General features: G+C 31.8%; 7 protein-coding genes across 7 annotated transcripts; 5 read left to right on the forward strand and 2 right to left on the reverse strand. All coding sequences in view use genetic code 12, as the record gives it.

Moving 5' to 3' along the window:
- Positions 1 to 29: 29 nt before the first annotated feature.
- RJT21DRAFT_37494 (uncharacterized protein) lies at positions 30 to 882 on the forward strand. Its single transcript, XM_064884358.1, has one exon. The coding sequence runs from the start codon at positions 209 to 211 to the stop codon at positions 797 to 799; it is 591 nt and encodes a 196-aa protein (XP_064738975.1). The 5' UTR covers positions 30 to 208; the 3' UTR covers positions 800 to 882.
- Positions 883 to 3920, reverse strand: RJT21DRAFT_37493 (uncharacterized protein). Its single transcript, XM_064884357.1, has one exon. It carries the CDS (start codon positions 3760 to 3762, stop codon positions 967 to 969), a length of 2796 nt encoding a protein of 931 aa, XP_064738976.1. The 5' UTR covers positions 3763 to 3920; the 3' UTR covers positions 883 to 966.
- Positions 3921 to 7056: 3136 nt separating this feature from the next.
- On the forward strand, positions 7057 to 8905 carry MEP2 (ammonium permease). The gene has a single exon (XM_064881854.1). The coding sequence runs from the start codon at positions 7268 to 7270 to the stop codon at positions 8783 to 8785; it is 1518 nt and encodes a 505-aa protein (XP_064738977.1). The 5' UTR covers positions 7057 to 7267; the 3' UTR covers positions 8786 to 8905.
- An 86-nt stretch (positions 8906 to 8991) lies between these two features.
- On the forward strand, positions 8992 to 10951 carry RJT21DRAFT_120786 (MFS transporter; the record flags this gene model as incomplete). Its single annotated transcript, XM_064881855.1, has 1 exon — positions 8992 to 10951. The coding sequence occupies exon 1, from the start codon at positions 9425 to 9427 to the stop codon at positions 10946 to 10948; it is 1524 nt and encodes a 507-aa protein (XP_064738978.1). The 5' UTR covers positions 8992 to 9424.
- Positions 10952 to 12876, reverse strand: FRP1 (Frp1p; the record flags this gene model as incomplete). Its single annotated transcript, XM_064879830.1, has 2 exons — positions 10952 to 11249; positions 11343 to 12876. The coding sequence occupies 2 exons, from the start codon at positions 12874 to 12876 to the stop codon at positions 11044 to 11046; spliced, it is 1740 nt and encodes a 579-aa protein (XP_064738979.1). The 3' UTR covers positions 10952 to 11043.
- Positions 12877 to 13501: 625 nt separating this feature from the next.
- Positions 13502 to 14614, forward strand: RJT21DRAFT_37510 (CFEM domain-containing protein). The gene has a single exon (XM_064884359.1). It carries the CDS (start codon positions 13664 to 13666, stop codon positions 14309 to 14311), a length of 648 nt encoding a protein of 215 aa, XP_064738980.1. The 5' UTR covers positions 13502 to 13663; the 3' UTR covers positions 14312 to 14614.
- Positions 14615 to 16234, forward strand: RJT21DRAFT_37533 (CFEM domain-containing protein). Its single transcript, XM_064884360.1, has 2 exons — positions 14615 to 15313; positions 15371 to 16234. The coding sequence occupies exons 1-2, from the start codon at positions 14918 to 14920 to the stop codon at positions 15785 to 15787; spliced, it is 813 nt and encodes a 270-aa protein (XP_064738981.1). The 5' UTR covers positions 14615 to 14917; the 3' UTR covers positions 15788 to 16234.
- The last annotated feature ends 2673 nt before the right edge of the window (positions 16235 to 18907 follow it).

Consider the following 18907-nt stretch of genomic DNA (forward strand, 5'->3'; position numbering starts at 1 on the left):
ACAAATCATACAAAAATAAAAAAATGCAGGGGCATCATATGCAGGAGAAAAATTTCACATTACCATCAGCCTTTGAACAACGGTTCTAATACCTTAATTAGGCGAAGGCAATACAATTACAAACAATTGAAACTAATCTGATTAATAACAGAGTTTAGTAATAGTTATAATAAGATCAGAATCATATAAGTAAGTTAAAATAAATAAAATGAGTATTCAATTGTCTTTAGTATTTGGAGCTATGGTAATTCAAATGATAACTTTAGTAGTATTATTATTACCATTACCATATCCTATTAGAAAGAAAATAATTGATTTTACATTTGTATTACAAAAATCTCAAAATTTTAAAGTTGGAGTTGTATTTACTATAATTTTATTAATTCTTCAATTTTTAGATTGTGTTAATAGATTAAGAAGACTTGATGGTTATAATGATCCATATTTTACTACAGCTGGTATAACAAAAGAAGCTCGAGCTCAATTAAGTTATGATCAATTAGCTACTAAATTTTATTCTCAAAGAAATCTTTATTTAAGTGGTGCAGTATTATATTTAATGGTAGCTATTGGAACTGTTATAACAATTGTAAGAAAATTAGTTAAAAAAGAAACTGATTATAGAAATTTATTAGCTAGAGAATCAACTAATGGTGATGATGGTGAAATTGAAAAGTATAAACAACTTATTAAATTAAAACAAAATGATATCGATACTTTTAAGAAACAATTATCTGGATTACAATCGGCTTATGATGGATTAAATCCTGATAAAGTCACTCCTTCTAAGGATGATTAAATTTCTTAGTTTTAGCTTTAGCTTTAGTTTTAGTTTTAGTTTTAGTAACCATTTTTTTTATATGTAGAAGAAAACAAAAGGGGAAGGTAATAGAAAAATCTATTTACCTTCATACAATTGAAATAAAAAATAATACAAATACAAATGTTATATAATGAATTAATCATTTAAGAGTGTCCACTATAATTTCCACTAACCAAATTTCTAACCACCGGAATTTCTTGAGAATTATCGGAGTTATATATAGTAGTTAATTTAGTTGGACTATCTTCAATCTCAAATTTAACTTGAACTCCAGATTCATGCTCAGAACCTATTCCATTAGTTACAAATCTAGCAATTAATCTTTCATCGGATCCACTAAAAGTTAATGGATGATCATATCTCCAAGTTATTCTATTTTTATCTCTATTGAAAGCACCTTGAGGTTTTGATAACGCACTTGATACTTGAACATCACTATTTAAAGCAACAGATACAACAAAATTTCTTAATACAATTGGAGTTGAATAAGTAGGATTTAATTTAAGATTTATCATAAGACTAGCTTGATGATTTTCAAATTTCCATACTTGTTGAATTAAAATAGGAATTTGAGATTCTTCAACTGCCTTTAAATATTTAAATCCTCCTAAAGTTTTAGATATAATAAATGATGGATTTATTTTAAATGAATCATTATTTAATTTTTCCACAAATGTATTGTTTAATATCAATTTATCATATGAATTTGGAATGTTTACAAGAATTGGATCAACTGGAATGGTTGATTCTGATTCATGAGGTTTATAAGTAAAGGCAACTTCACCAATAATTTGAGATTTAACTAAATTACCATCTTTGAAATTAGCATTTATAACTTCTGCTACAGAAGAATTTAATCCATATGATTCTTCAACCTTTGATGAATCAAAATGTTTAAATATATCATTATGTTTAGAAGATAATGATAAACCTGTATCTTGACTGATCAATGTAGAAGCACCAGTTGGATGAGATTGAATAACAGATTCTCTTGCAGCTGGAGCATTGGCAAACATTTGAGACGTAATTCTTCTAGCTTGTTGCGATGATTGAATTGGTTGTTGAGATGATAAATCATCTGTTAGATGATGGGCAACTTTTCTAGATGGAGGAGGAGTTGGAGGAATTGGAAGACTCTTTTGTGATGGAAGCTGAGAAGGTTGTGTAAGCTGTGATTGAGAATCATGACTACTTAAACCAAGAATGGTTGCTCCGGCGGCTGCTGCGGCTGCAGTAGCTCCAATAGCAATTCCTGGACCTGTTGAAATTGAAGTAGATGTATTGTTATTAACAATTGAATTATTATAAACACTGGATGATGAATCAGGTTTTGAAGAATCTCTTTCAGGAAGATCTTCAAATACATTTGATTGTTCAGTTCTTGGTGTTGCAGCAATTGGTTTTTGATCATCACCAACTTCAAAACTATATTTACCAGAACTACTTTGTCTTGATCTAGGTAAAGAAAGTAAAGCATCTGATGAAGTAGTGGTTCCATTTGTATGATTATTAATAAAAGTATTACTTGAAATTGCAGGAGGAGCAAGATTAGTTGGTAATTCTTCTTGAGCTGTTGGTGCAGTAGCTGGAGCCAAATCATGCTTTTCTAATAAGGATTGCCTATGAGAAGCTCCAATACCAACATCTTCATCATCAGAAGAATCAGTATCATTATACTTAACTACATTTGGAGAATCAGTCGCATCATTATCAATTGTATGAGCAGGAAGTTGAGGAGTAGTAGGTTCAACTGCTTTTGGTTTAGTATAATATTGAGGAGCAACAGATGGAGTTTGTTGAGGTTGAGGAGTTGGTGGAAGTGAATGATCATAATGTGGTTGAGAAGAAGAAGAAGGACCATCAAAAGGTGGAATTGAAGAATTTCTTGTATGAGATTTAGATAAATCATTTCTTGAAGTTGAAATAGAAGCATTTTCAGGAATTGTATCAGATGGTTGTAATTTTGAACCCTTTTTATTTCTATTTCTACTAAACATTGAACCAACTCTACTTAATCTTGAACCTTTCTTTTGTTTAGTATTTGAACCAGATGATATTAATGAATTATTATCATGGTCTAATTCTTCCTTTGAAACTGGAGGTGGTTGATTATGATTTAAATGCAAATTTAAATGAGAATTACGCTTCTTTGATTGTTTAGATTTCTTATTTTGATCTACAACTGGTTGAGATCTTGAATTTAATTGAGATTGTTGTTGTTTTAATTGTTGCTTAAAGAATCCATCAGTAACTGGTTGAAATTCAGTATTAGTAACATAATTCAAGTAATTATTCATTTCATGTTTTAATTTGAAACTACCTAATAAATAATTAGTTGAATTTTCATTATTAGCAAGATTTTTTGACCATTTATCATGACTTGCTTGAAAGAAATTTAAGATTGAATCAAATAATAATTGAATTTCATATTTTTTAAAATTTTCAAAATTTTCAAAAATATGAGGAGCTTTATAATTCCATTGCATTTCAGCATTTGAATCTCCAACTGCTAAACCCTGTCTAACTTCTTGTAATTCTTGACTATTAACCAATAACTCAGATAATCTTACATCATTTTCCATTAAATCACGAAGAGGTCCAATAATTTCTCGTTTAATAGATTTACGAACTGCTTCATTTGATTCAATTTCTGTATTTATTGATGTAAGTAAACAATTCCAATTTCTTGTAAATCCATCTTTATTAACATTATTATTATCTTTACTAACAAATGTTGAACCATTTTCAATTAATCCCTTCAATCCAAGAGTATAATTCTGAAGAGTTGATTCATATTCTTGAAACCAACGTAATACACTATCATTAACAAGCTTTGATGTTTGATTAATACCATTAGGTATAATTAAAGCTGCCTGATCAGGAGTTTTCGAAGTTAAAATATGAGTTGGATAATTAAATGATTCTGGAGAATTACTCATCTTAAATGTTTCAACTTTAATTCAATTCAATTCAATTCAATGGCTATTGTTATTAGACCAATTTACGACAATTAGTTAATTGCTCCGATAATTTTCAAATATTTCATTCACAATATAGTCAGTTTTCACCGATTTAACCGTCTGTTTTTATTTTGCGTGAGGGGGGCGTGTCTCGGCAAACTTAACGGGGAAGCTTCCATACAGAAATGGTTATTATTCAAAAACAATAGTTAGCCTCTTTAACATTATTATACTATAATTGAATTTGTAAATAGATAGAGAGACTTTAATGACCGACAAATTGATTGAGTAGTGATTCAAAATATCTAGAATATAGATATCAAATATTGCAGCATATACTTAAAGTAGTATTCTCATCCAAAAACATTATTTGTGGGCTATACCCCACGCGCTTAACATTTTGCAGCAGAGTTTACTTTAATTCGGTGGGGGGTGTTGCATGTCCGTAACATCAAAATAGTTTCACAAGATGGGATATGTTCAAGATATTGATTCAAATGTTTCTTTTGTTCAATTGGGGTAGTGATAGTCCAATGTATAGTATTAAGTGGAAAAAGTGAAAAATTTTCACTTACTGGAATATAATCCTCTTATTATCATTGTTATCATTATTTTATCATTATTTTAATTATAATAATCCTTTAATTATTGTAATTTTGTATAATTAGCATAATTAATTAATTAATGAAGTTGATATTCTACTCTAATCTCTTTCATATTAGATAGATGCAAATTTTTAAGGACCGTTGACGGAGCCATATCACTGAAAATAATCGGGGGGCTTAAAATGACATCATTTACAATGGTTAGATAAAATAGGCTTTTGATAAGTTTATGCGTAAGTCAGCTTATTATGAATGTATCTTCTGTTAAGAGATAATGAAAAATTTTTATCTGCTAATGAAAAGTATTTTCTGTAAGATTTCTCCACAATTCAAGAAAAATGTTATTGGGAACAATAAATTAATATAAACAATAACTCAACATAAAATTCTTGGCTGCTAGAGTTTATATCTGGTACTTTCATTTCATATCTTTGGATTAAAAGGTATTTATTCGTAAATTATCAGTCAATTGAAGAATTAGAGTGGAGTAAAGTTGTCACGCATGGAGATGTTTTAAAAATACCTTTGAAAGATGAATCTTCACTTAACTGCTACTGTAATATTATGTAATTTCCACTATTATAGTATTTTCAAAGTAAGGGATGTTCTAATGCATTATCACATTGAAGAATATCTGTCAGTGTTTCCTATTTAGGAAGAGTCACATTCAGTTATTTACGGTTTAGAAATTAAGCTTTTACAGGTTATAATTTGGCATATTTGAGAAAAAAAAAGCAGATAAGCAACAGACTTTTTACTGGCACAGATAAGAAAGAAAAAAGCTAGTATTAAAGGACCTACTAATACAAATGAATAATTGTAATAAATAAAGTATAATTAATTAAATAAGAAAACTATATTGATATCGATACACACCCACTCCCAATAAAGTTGACGATAAATTAGCTGAAAAACTGTAAATTAGTAATGCAACTCAAAATACGCAAATTCTGACTTGTGGAGTAGTTCAGGCATGGTCAAGCAGGTGGCCAAATCAAAGCCATGAGAAATAATAAATTTCAATAATAATGTTTCCTAACTAGTCGATGCGAATCGGTTTATTGTTCATATAGAATAGAATATTAAAGGGTTATCTGCTCTGCGGTAACGCAACGCAAGGAATCAAATTAAATGAATAGATCTTCACCCCTCCTTTAGTACCACTCCTCTTCAAACTTATTGTATGCAAACTAACTTTGCTAAGCCAATCAATTTGAATGAAATTAATAAATGCGATAAGATAGCCTAGAATTGTTTAGAGTAGCGGTTGACTCATTTTCTTCCTATTATATAAGTTAAGCCAAGTTTTATCCGTTTGATTTTGTTTTTAATTGCTCCTCTTTAACTGTCAAGATTAATGAGCTTAAAACAACGTTTTTGTGATTAATATAGTATTATTAATTGGATGAATTTATTACCACATTTATTTTTTTAGTAGTGTATGTTTCGTTGTTTTGTGGACCAATATGTGTGTGTTCCTTTTATCTCAATGAATCGTTTAAAATCATTAGCTGCTTTGTGTTCACTTTCTCTTATCTTACAGTCTTAGCTACACTACGAATTAATAAAATTTTCGTTGATTTCTGCCGCTTTACGGCATTTTTAAGAGGCAAATGTACTCCAAACTATTTCATTGGAAGGTATGCAAAATGTAGTGAATAGTAATGTGAGTTAATAAAACCGTTTACTTAAAAAATAAATTAGTCAATATCCAGTAATAATAGTAGGATATTCTAATAGTAGTGTATCATATGAAAAGCATCCAATCTCAACAGATACGAACTTTTTTTGCCCAGCCTATCCTTAAGTGTAAGCAAAGATAATTATAATCATGTTATGATTTATCGGTTGAGAGGATTCTGCTGAAGGGAATAGTTATAATTAAAATTGCATTTTTAATCTGTATCATTACGCCTATATGAGGCTATTACTTTAATCAATATTATTGACTACTATTTATTGAATAATAATTAAAAGCAGGAGGAACACAATTTTGTGGTATCCATTAAATCAATTCATGTGATTGCAAACTAATCTTCCTACGAGGATAATTAGCCTCAAACGTATACCCAAAACTAGAACTCTATCGAAGTAAAATCTTATTGCGGAATCGGCTCCAAAGATGTGACACATACATTTTAAAAGCTTAAAGAATTGAATCATATCCTGTATATTGCTTATCTAAACGTCTAATTAAAAATAAATGCAGCATCTGTTTCTCTTTTTTCTTTTTTTAGCCTTAACATTTGAGATTACAAGATTTAATTGGCCGATGATAAGTAGATACATAACTAATAAAGTCCTAATTAGGAAATAAATTTACAGATTTACAAATGTTATTTTTTTCTTGACTAATATTACAGGTTGTAAATTCCATATATTCACAATAATATAGGATAGGATAGCAAGGATTGGATAGGCGAATTGATTGAATTGATCAATTGAATCTAAATTATTAACTAATACTAATAAAAATAATTTTTAATAATATGTAGGTTAATTATCAAAACAAAATAAACAATAATTAATAAAATGCATATCGTGATACTTTATTAACATTCCTAAATGAATATATATATGGACTCGTATACCCTCTTTTCAATTAGTTTTATTAATCTTTTTATTTATATATATATTTTTTTAATTTATATATTTATTTCTATCTATTATTTTCATAACTATCCTATCTCAATCACTATTGATTAGTTTTTGTAATTGAATCCAAATAATTCCCTAAAGTCAATTCTTCTCTGGAATTAATCAATATCATTAAATTGATTGGATTTAATAACTTCAACTTCAACTTATAAAAATTGGTAATAAAATTCTTTATCAAATCATTAATATTAGAGAAGAGTAGAAAATAAAGAATCACAACAATGTCGAATACTCCAGGTGGTGATGTTTTCACCACTGATTTGAACGCTCAATTCGATAAGGCTGATATGGCTTGGATTGGTGTTGCCGGGGCCTTGGTTTGGATTATGATTCCAGGGGTCGGTCTTTTATACTCTGGTTTAGCCAGAAAGAAGCATGCTTTGTCTCTTTTATGGGCATCTATTATGGCAGCATGTTTAACGTGTTTCCAATGGTTCTTTTGGGGGTACTCATTAGCTTTTGCTAAGGGTTCCTCTAAATTCTTGGGTAATATGGATTTCTTTGCTCTTAAAAATGTATTAGGTTCGCCATCTGCTGTTACCACATTACCAGATATGTTATTCTGTTTCTATCAAGGTATGTTCGCTGCTACTACTGCTATTTTAATGGTTGGTGCTGGTTGTGAAAGAGCAAGATTGGGTCCTATGATGGTTTTCCTTTTCATTTGGTTAACTGTCGTTTATTGTCCAATTGCTTATTGGACTTGGGGTGCCAATGGTTGGTTGTATGACTTAGGTGCTTACGATTTCGCTGGTGGTGGTCCAGTCCATCAAAACTCTGGTTTTGCTGCTTTAGCTTATTCCTTAGTTTTAGGTAAGAGACATGATCCTTTAGCCAGTGGTAAAGTTCCAAAATATAAGCCTCATTCAGTTTCTTCTATTGTTTTAGGTACTGTTTTACTTTGGTTCGGATGGTTTGGTTTTAACGGTGGTTCCACTGGTAATGCCTCCATTAGATCTTGGTATGCTTGTGTTAACACCAATTTAGCTGCTTCTTGTGGTGGGTTAACTTGGATGCTTGTTGATTGGTTCAGATTAGGCGGTAAATGGTCAACTGTTGGTTTATGTACTGGTGCCATTGCTGGTTTAGTTGGTATTACTCCAGCTGCTGGGTTTGTTCCAGTTTATACTGCTCCAATTTTTGGTGTTATTCCAGCTATCGTTTGTAATTATGCTGTTGATCTTAAGGTTATCTTAGGTATTGATGATGGTTTAGATGTCTTTTCTTTACATGGTGTCGGTGGTGCTACTGGTGCCTTCTTAACAGGTATATTTGCTGCCGATTACGTTGCTGCTTCAGATGGTTCTGTTGCTGCTGATCCATCAGCTCAAATTGCTGGTGGATGGATGAATAGACATTATGAACAATTAGGTTATCAATTGGCCGAAATTTGTGCTATTGGTTCATGGTCATTTGTTGTCACCGCCATTTTATTATATGTCATGGATAAGATTCCTTTCTTAAGAATTAGATTACATGAAGATGAAGAAATGTTAGGTACTGATTTAGCTCAAATTGGTGAATTTGCTTACTACGACAGTGATGTTGAAGAACATTATAAGAACCCAGAAGAAAGTCCTTATGTTATTGAACCAATTAGATCTACTGAAGCCAGAATTGCTAAATTAAAGGCTGTTGCTTCTACTAAAGAAGCTCAAGAAATCGAAGGCACTACCGTAGATGGTAAGGGTTCTTTAAGTCCAGATAATGGTACGGTTAGTGATGATTCGAAGAAATAAATTAACTGATCAAACTCGTGTTCTTTTAATTCAAAACATAAAATTCGCAGTATAATTTATATCTATAAATATCTATTTACTTTCAATTCTTCTGTTACAATTAGTTTATTCAATTCTTTGTTTGAGTTTTTAATTTAATTATAATCTATTTAATATTAAATTTTTTAAGTTTTAGTTAATCGTAATAATTGCAATTTCGGACTATTATCTAATGATAATACGAGAAATTTAGGGATGAAATTTCTTATTAGAAACCATGCTCCAAGAAAAACGTATTTATAATTCATGGTCATTCAAATAAGTCTCAAGTAACGATAAAGAACAACGGTTAGTTTGTATGGTCATCTTCAGTATAGGTTAGATTCTCGGAAAAAATACTACTCTGCCTGAGGCGGAACCTGCAATTTTCTCGGGAAGATTTACTAAAACGTTTACCCCATAATAAAATCTTTCCATGGAATAATATTATTAATCAAATGGTACACTTTTAGAAGTAATGGAGATGAAGGAAATATTGATTAGAAGGCATACAAGATTAAAACATTAAATTGTTTAAATAAGAATTGGTTGTTCTTCATTTTTTTTGGTATATCATATTAATTTATAGATTTAGAATATTATACCAACAAATTGATTAATATGCTGGTGCTTACAGATCATCCACATATAGAAAATTCGAAAGATGCATATTCATATGACATTACAGAGATTGGCCCTTTTGAGAAAAGTTCTTTCACCAGCCCAAATTCTTCCCATAATCATAAACAAGGACTTGATAAAAGACCACCATTAGAATATAGGGCCACAGAAACTGATGAAATAGCATTCGAACATCATGATACTTCTGAAGAAGAAGAAATTGGACTGATACTGAACTTTGAAGTTGAGGAAAGCATTTCTGAATTAGGACCATTATCATTTACAAACCCTCCTGGGAATTTGCATAGAGTCATAACAGCTTGTATATGGGTTTTTACTTTAGGTTGTTCTGATGGATCAGTTGGAGTTTTATTGAATTATATTGAGGAACAATATAATATATCATACAGTATTTCATCATTGCTTTGGTTGAGTAATGCTGTGGGTTATATCATTGTTGCAGCTTTGGCAAGTAAAATTCAAACTCATCTTGGAAGAAAATCCACTACTATAGGATGTATTTTTTCAATTGTGATGTACTCCTTAGTACTGTCTGGACTGAAATTTCCAGTTATAGTGCTTGGGTTTTTCTTTGGAGGTATTGGAGTTGGAATTTGTGTATCTCAATTTAATGTGTTTGTTAGTAGATTGGAAAAATCCTCGACTGCTTTGGGCTATTTTCATGGCTGTTATGGATTAGGTGCATCGGTTTCACCATTAATGGCTACAGCCTTTGTTGAAGCGGGCATTAAATGGCATTATTACTATGTTATTTTAATCGGCTTAATGATATTTAATACTGGTAATACTTATTATGCGTTCATTAGAAAGGGTGATGAATTGATACCTTGGGACATGGCAGAATCAACTAATCTGACAAATGTAACGGTAGAACGTGGATTAATGAAAGAAGCAATTAAAAACAAATTAACCTGGATGACATCTTTTTTTGTATTGTTTTATCAAGGAGCAGAGGTTGCAGTTGGTGGTTGGATAACAACTTATTTTAGAGATTTCCGTCAACATAAGGAAGCTTCTGTTGGATATATTGCTTCAGGGTATTGGTTTGGAATCACATTTGGGAGATTGGTGCTCACAAGACTTATCCATAAATTAATTGGAGCAAGGAGAGGAAATTCCTTGCTTGCAGTGTCTGCCATTGTATTTCTTCTATTGACATGGTTGGTTCCTAGCTTACCTCTAGAAATTCTTACAATAACTCTAGCTGGTATTTCTATAGGTCCAATTTATCCTTTACTAATGACTTATGTAGTTCTGGAAGGGTTATTACCAAGAAAAATTCAAATTGTATCATTAACAATAACTACAGCGTTTGGGTCATCTGGTGGAGCAGTCTTTCCATTTTTTGTGGGCTTGATCTCTCAATTTGCTGGAACCTTTGTTGTTTTCCCACTGAGTATTGCCCTATTTTCAGCTACGCTTGTGCTTTGGTTGTCGATGCCAAATACTAAATATAGAAATATTGGTCAAACAAAATTAGAAAGATTGAAACATATTTGGTAGCCTTTTAATATATTGATATCTTCAATGTCAATATGTATTCTTATTCTACTCTATATATACACATAATAAATAAATAATATTGCAAAAGACAGAGTTTAGAATACTTCAGTATAACAATAAATATCTGGCGCATTCTTAACCTTTCTGTTGGCTTGACAAGCTACTTTAATTTGATCAGTAAATTCAGGTGGACCACATGCACAAACAGCTAATGCTTTATATGATGATGTGTGTTTGTCAGAAATTAATGCTGCAGTCTGTTCCTGTATTATGCTATCTAAATTTGGCCGGCCATAATTTTCTTGCACTCCTTGTAGTCCTAAACTTGAAACAGTAGAACTAGAAGCGAAGCTTGCAGATCTTACAAGGGTTTCTTTGCAGGTTTCTTTGCTACTGATGATATCCGGGCTCATTACAATAGGGGATTCTAATTCCGAATTTGATGATGTATATTCCTTTTCTTCTTGAGTGTAATGTATTTGAACAGTTAACTTTCCATTACTAATAAATTCTTGAAGCTCGTCATATAAATGTTTCATCCATATAGTGTTCTCATGGCGCTTGACAGCCCAAATTATGTGTACTCTAGCCTCAGTAGATCTGTACAAGTAATCCTCAGCGTCATCTCTTTCTTTAATTGTTTTTAATAAATCTAAGGCAACAGGAAATACAAAAGCCGCTCCTGCCCCGGCACCAAAGAATAAGGAGGTGTCAAATGATAGTAAAGACTGATAATGTGCCCCATAGGGTCCATGAAATGTACATTTAAGTTTAACGACAGTTCCTAGTTCTTCATCTTCAGTTTGCATTTTTTCAATCTTGTTCATTAATTTCTTAGTAAAACCATTTTGCTTTCTAATAATCAATTTGATATGCTTCGAGTCAGGAAGGCTGGCAATAGTAAAAGGATGCAATTGGAAAAAGTTTACTTTAGGGACATTTAAGAATATATGTTGACCAGCTTTCCAGAAACCAATCTTTGGCAAAAATGCAGAATACCACTTATCGTAACTAAATTTCATCATCTTGACTGGAATAGTGACAGAAATAGTATCGTCGTCTAACTTTTTGAAGCTGCATATACCCTTTGTTGGAGACTTTCTTTTATGAATGAAAGAAATAACCTTGCTTAATATTCGATCAAATACGATTAAATGAACGGAAATTAAAACCATGGCTCTGTTACCAGTATTATGAAAAAATGCCAACAACAACATGATAAAGGAGAATATTTTGTGTTGGATTATGAAGAACTCATAAGATAATTTTCTTATAAATCTCAAACTTGCCCAAGTTAAGAAGCACAAGCAACCATAAGAAATCATTCCAAAAATTTGTGGAGGAATTATAATCATGATTAAAAAATCCATTTTTAGCCAATAGATTAATCCCATTATGACATGAATAGTGATCAAAGTCCATATGTACCTTCCTAACCAGATATGTATCCAAATCATTCGGTCGTGCTGTAAACCGGACATAGCTCCGAGTATATCATTCTTAGCTGTCATTAACATCAATGTTAGTAAATTACCAATTCCAACTCGCAGGATTCTTTTACTAATAATATAATATCTCGGTAAGTAATCCAAATCTGCCGTTTCAACTACAATAAATGCAGAATTAATGGCAAGAAATATTGCCGATAGAAGTAAGATACTAGGTTGGCAATAATAAGTCTTCTTTCTATAAGGGAGTTTAAAAGCAACACAACCAGTCCAAAAATCCCAGGCATTTACAAATTTAAAATAGCTTCTATGCTTTAATGAACTTGTGTCTCTTTTAGATCTTAAAATATTTGGTATCCAATGGAATATAACTCCATGTCCAATAAATAACATGGCAGAAATTAAAAAAGATAGCCATTCAAACTTGTTGTTTCTATTCTTTTCGACAAAGAATTGAACATCAAAGGGAATTTCAGCCATTGTTGTAAAGGTTATATATGATATCTATCCTGAGATATTGTATAAAAATGCCTTTTTTAGAAATAAGTGAAGAAGCTCCAGTTATAAACCATTTGAATACCCTTTATTTTGCAAGGGGGCTTTTCAAAAATAAATTGTACCAAGGATAATCTGATCTCTTGTAAGTTTTGACTAATCAGAGAATGTACTTTTTTTTTTGGAATAAGATCGCTAGATATACGTTATAAAAGGGAAATTTAATTAATTAACTTGGCTTTACCTGTAATATATTCTATTTCAATTTCATTGGTATGAATTTGTGAAGAGAAATTAACTTGCAAAATTTCTGGGCAAAGAGCCTTTGTGCACTGATCTTTTCGATAAAATTGAATGGCTTAGGAACAATGGAGGGGGCTTCTGCTTCATAAAAAGAAAAGAAAAAAAATTCGAGCATGAAGGAGTTATCGCTCTTTGCTATATCCATAAAGCTAAATAGGAGTTATCGCTTACAAGAGAACTAACTTCATTAAAGGCATAATATCGTTTTTGCACAATTTAGCTTCTTATTGCAATTATGTGCATTGCTTGTTAAGTAATTCTACATTAGGGGAAGTAATGGATCAATTTTGCCGAGGTCGGAGTTGAGCCAAGAATTAAAATTATCTGATCATCTCAATTAAGCTACTATTAATTATCTCTTAGTTCTTAAAAAGCATTAGATGTAATTGATAATATTTAAATCAAACAAAATTTCAATTTAAATTGAAATATTAATAACAAAACTTAAGGTCTGTACAGAGTTTATAAAATGATGTCTGTTAAATTTATTGTTTCATATTTGCTAGTTTTTACTGCTGTCCTAGCTCAGAACTGGGCTACTTATCCCCAGGTCCCAAAGACAGCCAGTATTAATGGCTTTGCTGATCCCATATATGCCAAGCTCCCTGATTGCGCTAAAGAATGTGTAAAATTTAATGTGGGAAACACTCCTTGCCCTAACTGGGATACTGGATGTTTTTGTGTTATGCCTCAATGGTCAGGATTAGTAGGCCAATGTGTAGCTCAAAATTGTAAAGGTGAGGAAGTAGTCTCAGCTACTTCTTTAGCATCTTCATTGTGTTGGTCTGTTGGTGCTAACACCTGGATGATGCCCGCTTCGATTTCTACCGCTTTATCTTCGGCAGCTGGAAATGTTGCTGCCGCTGTTGCTATCCCAACAGATAGTTCCAGCTCAGAAAAATCGTCCAGCAATTCCGCTACTGCATCAACAGTTTCCACTACTAAATCTTTTGCATCCGACGATTCATCTTCCATTTCTTCGATTTCTTCTGTTTCATCTGTTTCTTCAACAAGTTTGACAACTTCAGCAACTTCTTCTACAACGGCCAATGGTGTTGTTTCTTTGGCTACTAGTGCTTTGGCATTAGTCGGATGTCTTTTCGCGTATTTAGTTTAATAATATTGTTACTGTGAGTTAGCAGAACAAAGTAAAATACATGCACCTTTTTAATTGAAAAAAAAACTTGCGTTTAGTGTAGACTTCCAAGAAAAAATACAACTGAAAAGCTGTATAGTTCAAGTTACCATATTAGATTTAAGACTGAAATTATAAATTAGAATGGTATACTTCGGAACTTCCTCAAAATGAAATGTAGATAGTAGGTGAAATAAATCTAAAGGTCGGATATTGCCAAGCATAAAACAGCAAACTGATATCGAATTGAAAAAGGCAAATAAATTACTTAAAAGGTATACCTTTTCCGATTTCGATTATTGAATTGACCATTAAAGAAAAAATTGCATGTTCTATAATTTCCGAAAAATTTCTTGGTAAATGTAATGAATACTTTCTACATGAGGATATGTTGGTAAACTCCCTAACTTGGGAATCCCTGATACTGAACGATTCCAAAATCTCGTAAAATAAATGCCGGGAATTATAATAGGTCCTCAGAAATTTAATATATTAGGGTTTGGTATTCCTCTTATTTGTTTGTAAAATTGAAAATAAGCAAAATCTTTGAAGACGATTAACTTAGTCCCTCGTTCACAAGTTGTCCAAATGAGAACCACATTCGTTTTATCAACTGCCTTATCTATTGTAGCAGTCCTCGCTGCCGATGATAATCCGTATGCAACCTATCCATCAGTTGCAAAGACAGCTTCCATAAACGGATTTGCTGATAAGATCTATGATCAATTACCTTCTTGTGCCAAGGATTGTGTTAAGCAAAATACTGGAATTACCCCCTGTCCTTACTGGGATACTGGCTGTTTATGTGTCATGCCTCAATTTGGAGGCTTAATCGCTGAATGTATTGCAGAAAGTTGTAAGGGAGCAGAAGTTGTTACTGCTACCAGTTTAGCAAGTTCGATTTGTTCTTCTGCTGGTGTTTGGGAGCCATATTGGATGATCCCTGCTTCGTTAACTGAAGCACTAGATTCTGCAGCCGCAAACACAGGTGATGTTACCACTACTGCAGAAACAACTCCTGAAGAAACTGGCAATCCTGAAACAACACCTCAGGAAGACAAAACAACTCCTCAAGAAACTGCTGTACCAGAAACTACCGTACCAGAAACTATCGCCAATGAAACCACACCTAAAGAAACCACTACCAGTGAAGCTGCTGCTAACGAAAATACTACCAACGATACTAAGTCTACGACAGAAACAACTATTGCTGTACAAAATTCTGTATCTGAAGTGAATTCCCAAGGTAGTTCGACCCAAATCGGAGAGCCAGTAACTGAATCTTCATTGTCTGCTGTAGACATATCTGATGAAGCTACAACAATCAGTTCAGTTGAATCAACTTCTGCTACATCTTCGGAAGTTGTCTCTGTCGAACAAGCTAATAATGCTGTCAATAACTACCCCGGTGCAGTTCTTGTCGGATCTTTTGCTGTTATAATTGGCTTACTCCTTTAGTCAGTTAACTCGTCTCATGCAAGTTTTTAGTCTGTAAACAATTCTCTAGTTTTCCATCAAAAATGTTTCTCTTCAGTCCTCTATATGATAAAAATATATGCTAAATTATGATATAGGTTAATTAAACTGTCAAGCAATCATCGTGAGTTCTTGTGTTACAAATTGAGATATCAGAACTGTAATTATTCTTTCCATTAAAAACAAGCATCGGAAGATCTGAAAAATATTTTAATGATATTTCAAACACTGTAACTGTCCTTCAAACTTCATTATTCATCAACAAAGTTATAGTGGATTTATTGAAAACTGGAAGCTAATTTGAAACATTTAAGACGAAAAGGAAAACGGATCTTCAAAATACATATTATTCTAAATTTACCAATTCTCAAATTGCTGACAAAATGAAAGTAAAACATTGTTGCTAGGTCAACAGTAGTGCATTAGTTAATGATTTTAGTCAAATGATATTGTTAATAATTAACTATCCAATAAAGAGTCCACAAAAGTCATCATAAAAACCATTTTTCAATTCATTTACAGAAATAACCAAATAGCTATATTTTATAATTAAGTTCTGTTCAGATCCAAAATCTATTATTCGATCTAAAGCTTTGATTCCAAGGGTGGCCCTCAGTTAAATGCTCAATTTAATATTAGATTACCTTTGATGAAAGGAATCATAGAGAGCTATTGTAAGTGATATACGGTGAAATAGTCCCAATTGGCATATTATTGAAACAACAATATGTGGTCTCCCAAAAATACAAAAACGCGAACAATAGAATTCGTTATTAAAGAATATAATGAATTATTTCTAAACAATATGATAGACATTCTATTTATACAATATAAGGATCATCATGGATTATATCTCCTTAAATATGTATTGTTAAGATGAGAATCTACGAAGGAATACGCTTCCCAACAACTGATATAAAAACTGATATGGAATTTTACAAAGAAGCAAAAAGTTACAATAAAAATATTAAAAACAAAAGGATTTATTTGACAATCTGCGATATTGCTAACATGCAACTAACTACTAAAGCAATACAAGGAACTTTTAAGTAAAAGTTATGTGACAGCATTACCTGATTGTTAGAGTACAATTGGAGCAAGGTGCAATTGTTTTCCGTTTATCCTTTGGATATAGTTCTTACTTGCATTTGTGAAGAATTAAATATTACGTGTAATTCGCTGCCTTGCTCCTACCTAAGCTTCTAGATTCTACTCTATTGAGTTACCACTGAATATGAGTAGTACTTTAAAATAAAATTTTGCACCAGAAAATATCCGCTGTAATCCAATTCGTTTTTCGGGAAATTTGGCGACTCGCTCGATAAAATTATATTTATTTTGTGGAGTTGAACTGAGCCACTTTGATAATAAATTAAACGAAACATTTACCGCATTGAACTATTATAATTGGTCAATCATTATTAGATGCAACAATAAAGCAATCAAATAACAATTGTGTCCCAAAAATATTAAAATATCGTGTAATTGAATGTGAAATTTATCGATGCTCTTGAAGCGCTCATTGTAACATCCATCGGAAAGATTCAAAGCTTAGTTTACTTCACCGAAGCTAAGTTGAATTAACTATAGTGGTAGCGAGTACCCTGACGTAAGCAAATGCCAGATATTGAAGAAGACAATAGATTTGTTAAGGCGGATGCCTGCATCAATTTCCAATTTAGGAAGTTTTCCTGGTATTTTAAGGGTATTTTTAACAGCCTTGCTAGTTTTTCGCATGTGAGAAAAACCGGCTCATTGACATATACCCTACAATTAAATATTGAGAGAAGATCACAACTGTAATGAGATAAAGAAAATGTAATTATTTACGTAGCAAGACATATGTTCTTTATTCTAAATTTCAATTCAAATTTCTGGTTTTATTGTAATTAGTGAAGATCTATGCCAACAAAGGAACAATTATAATTGAGGAGAAATATAGCTAAAACTTCCTCAAAAGTTTAAATTAGACTTTACTATATTTTTTTAGGTTTGAATCCTTCCTATTTAAAAAATTTACATCCGTATTTGACATACGAATGAAATGATGAATGCGAGGTATACTTTTTACAATAAAACTTATTCGCAAATTCTTACTTTGCATTTCTTCGCAAGTATAACGCGATGCTCAACAATGTAGAAGATAAAGAATATCACCAGGAGGGTTGTACAAAGATTGAACTTAATTGATTAACAATCAAAGTACATGTTCTCGTAATTCAAAAATCATGTTGAGAATTATTCAAGTTAAGGAATACTTTTCTCTTAGCCTTTCCAGTGATACTTCTGTTGATGTAATGTCTAGTTTATCTTAGGACAAGATGTTAATATCCCAAAGTAGTATATCCTTCGTAGTCCTTATAGCCACTTTTAGTAATATTGAAGAGGCGAGGTTTAATCAGGAAGAAAATAACACCAACTTGTAAATAATCATGCACTTGAGTGAGCCTATAATGGCTAAAATTGCTCCTAAATTTAATGCAGGTGTAGGAACTAAAGTAGTGGACTGCCTCGAACTATGATTACTTTTAATTTACAATAGAGAAAATACAACTGATATATTTCGTATTATTCATGTCACCTTCATGATGCTTTTCTTGCCAAGGATAGTTGACATGGTACTTGATATCATAGAAGGGAGATACAATAAAACTTCAATTAAGGAGATAGAAGATGAAATTAACACCAAAGCAAATCACAGGATAACCCACTTTGTTTATACAATTAGTTTTAATTGTTGAATCCTCAAATAGTCTTTGTGATACTGTATTCATAACCAGTAGGCAGCTTCTATTGTAAATCATCTACATTTATTTGCCCCCAAAAGTTGACGAACTTTCTGAAGATAGCCTTATAATAACATGAAATATGTATGAGCCATGCTGCATGAATAGAAAATAATATTTTTTTATTTGCTGCATGAAGGACCCTCATTTTTAGCAGCTAAATTCTGCGTTACTTGAAGTCCACCAAGAAGCTTACGAGTGAATGAATTGTATAAAAGGTTGTCAAATACTTCTATCATGATTAGGATCCAGCAATTTTACAGATTGTTTTCTTGTTTTGTATAGTATTCCAAAGTTTTTGAATCTCAAATCGAAA

This window comes from Scheffersomyces amazonensis, assembly GCF_036850825.1.
Source record: "Scheffersomyces amazonensis strain UFMG-HMD-26.3 chromosome Unknown RJT21scaffold_3, whole genome shotgun sequence".
NCBI lineage: Eukaryota > Fungi > Ascomycota > Pichiomycetes > Serinales > Debaryomycetaceae > Scheffersomyces > Scheffersomyces amazonensis.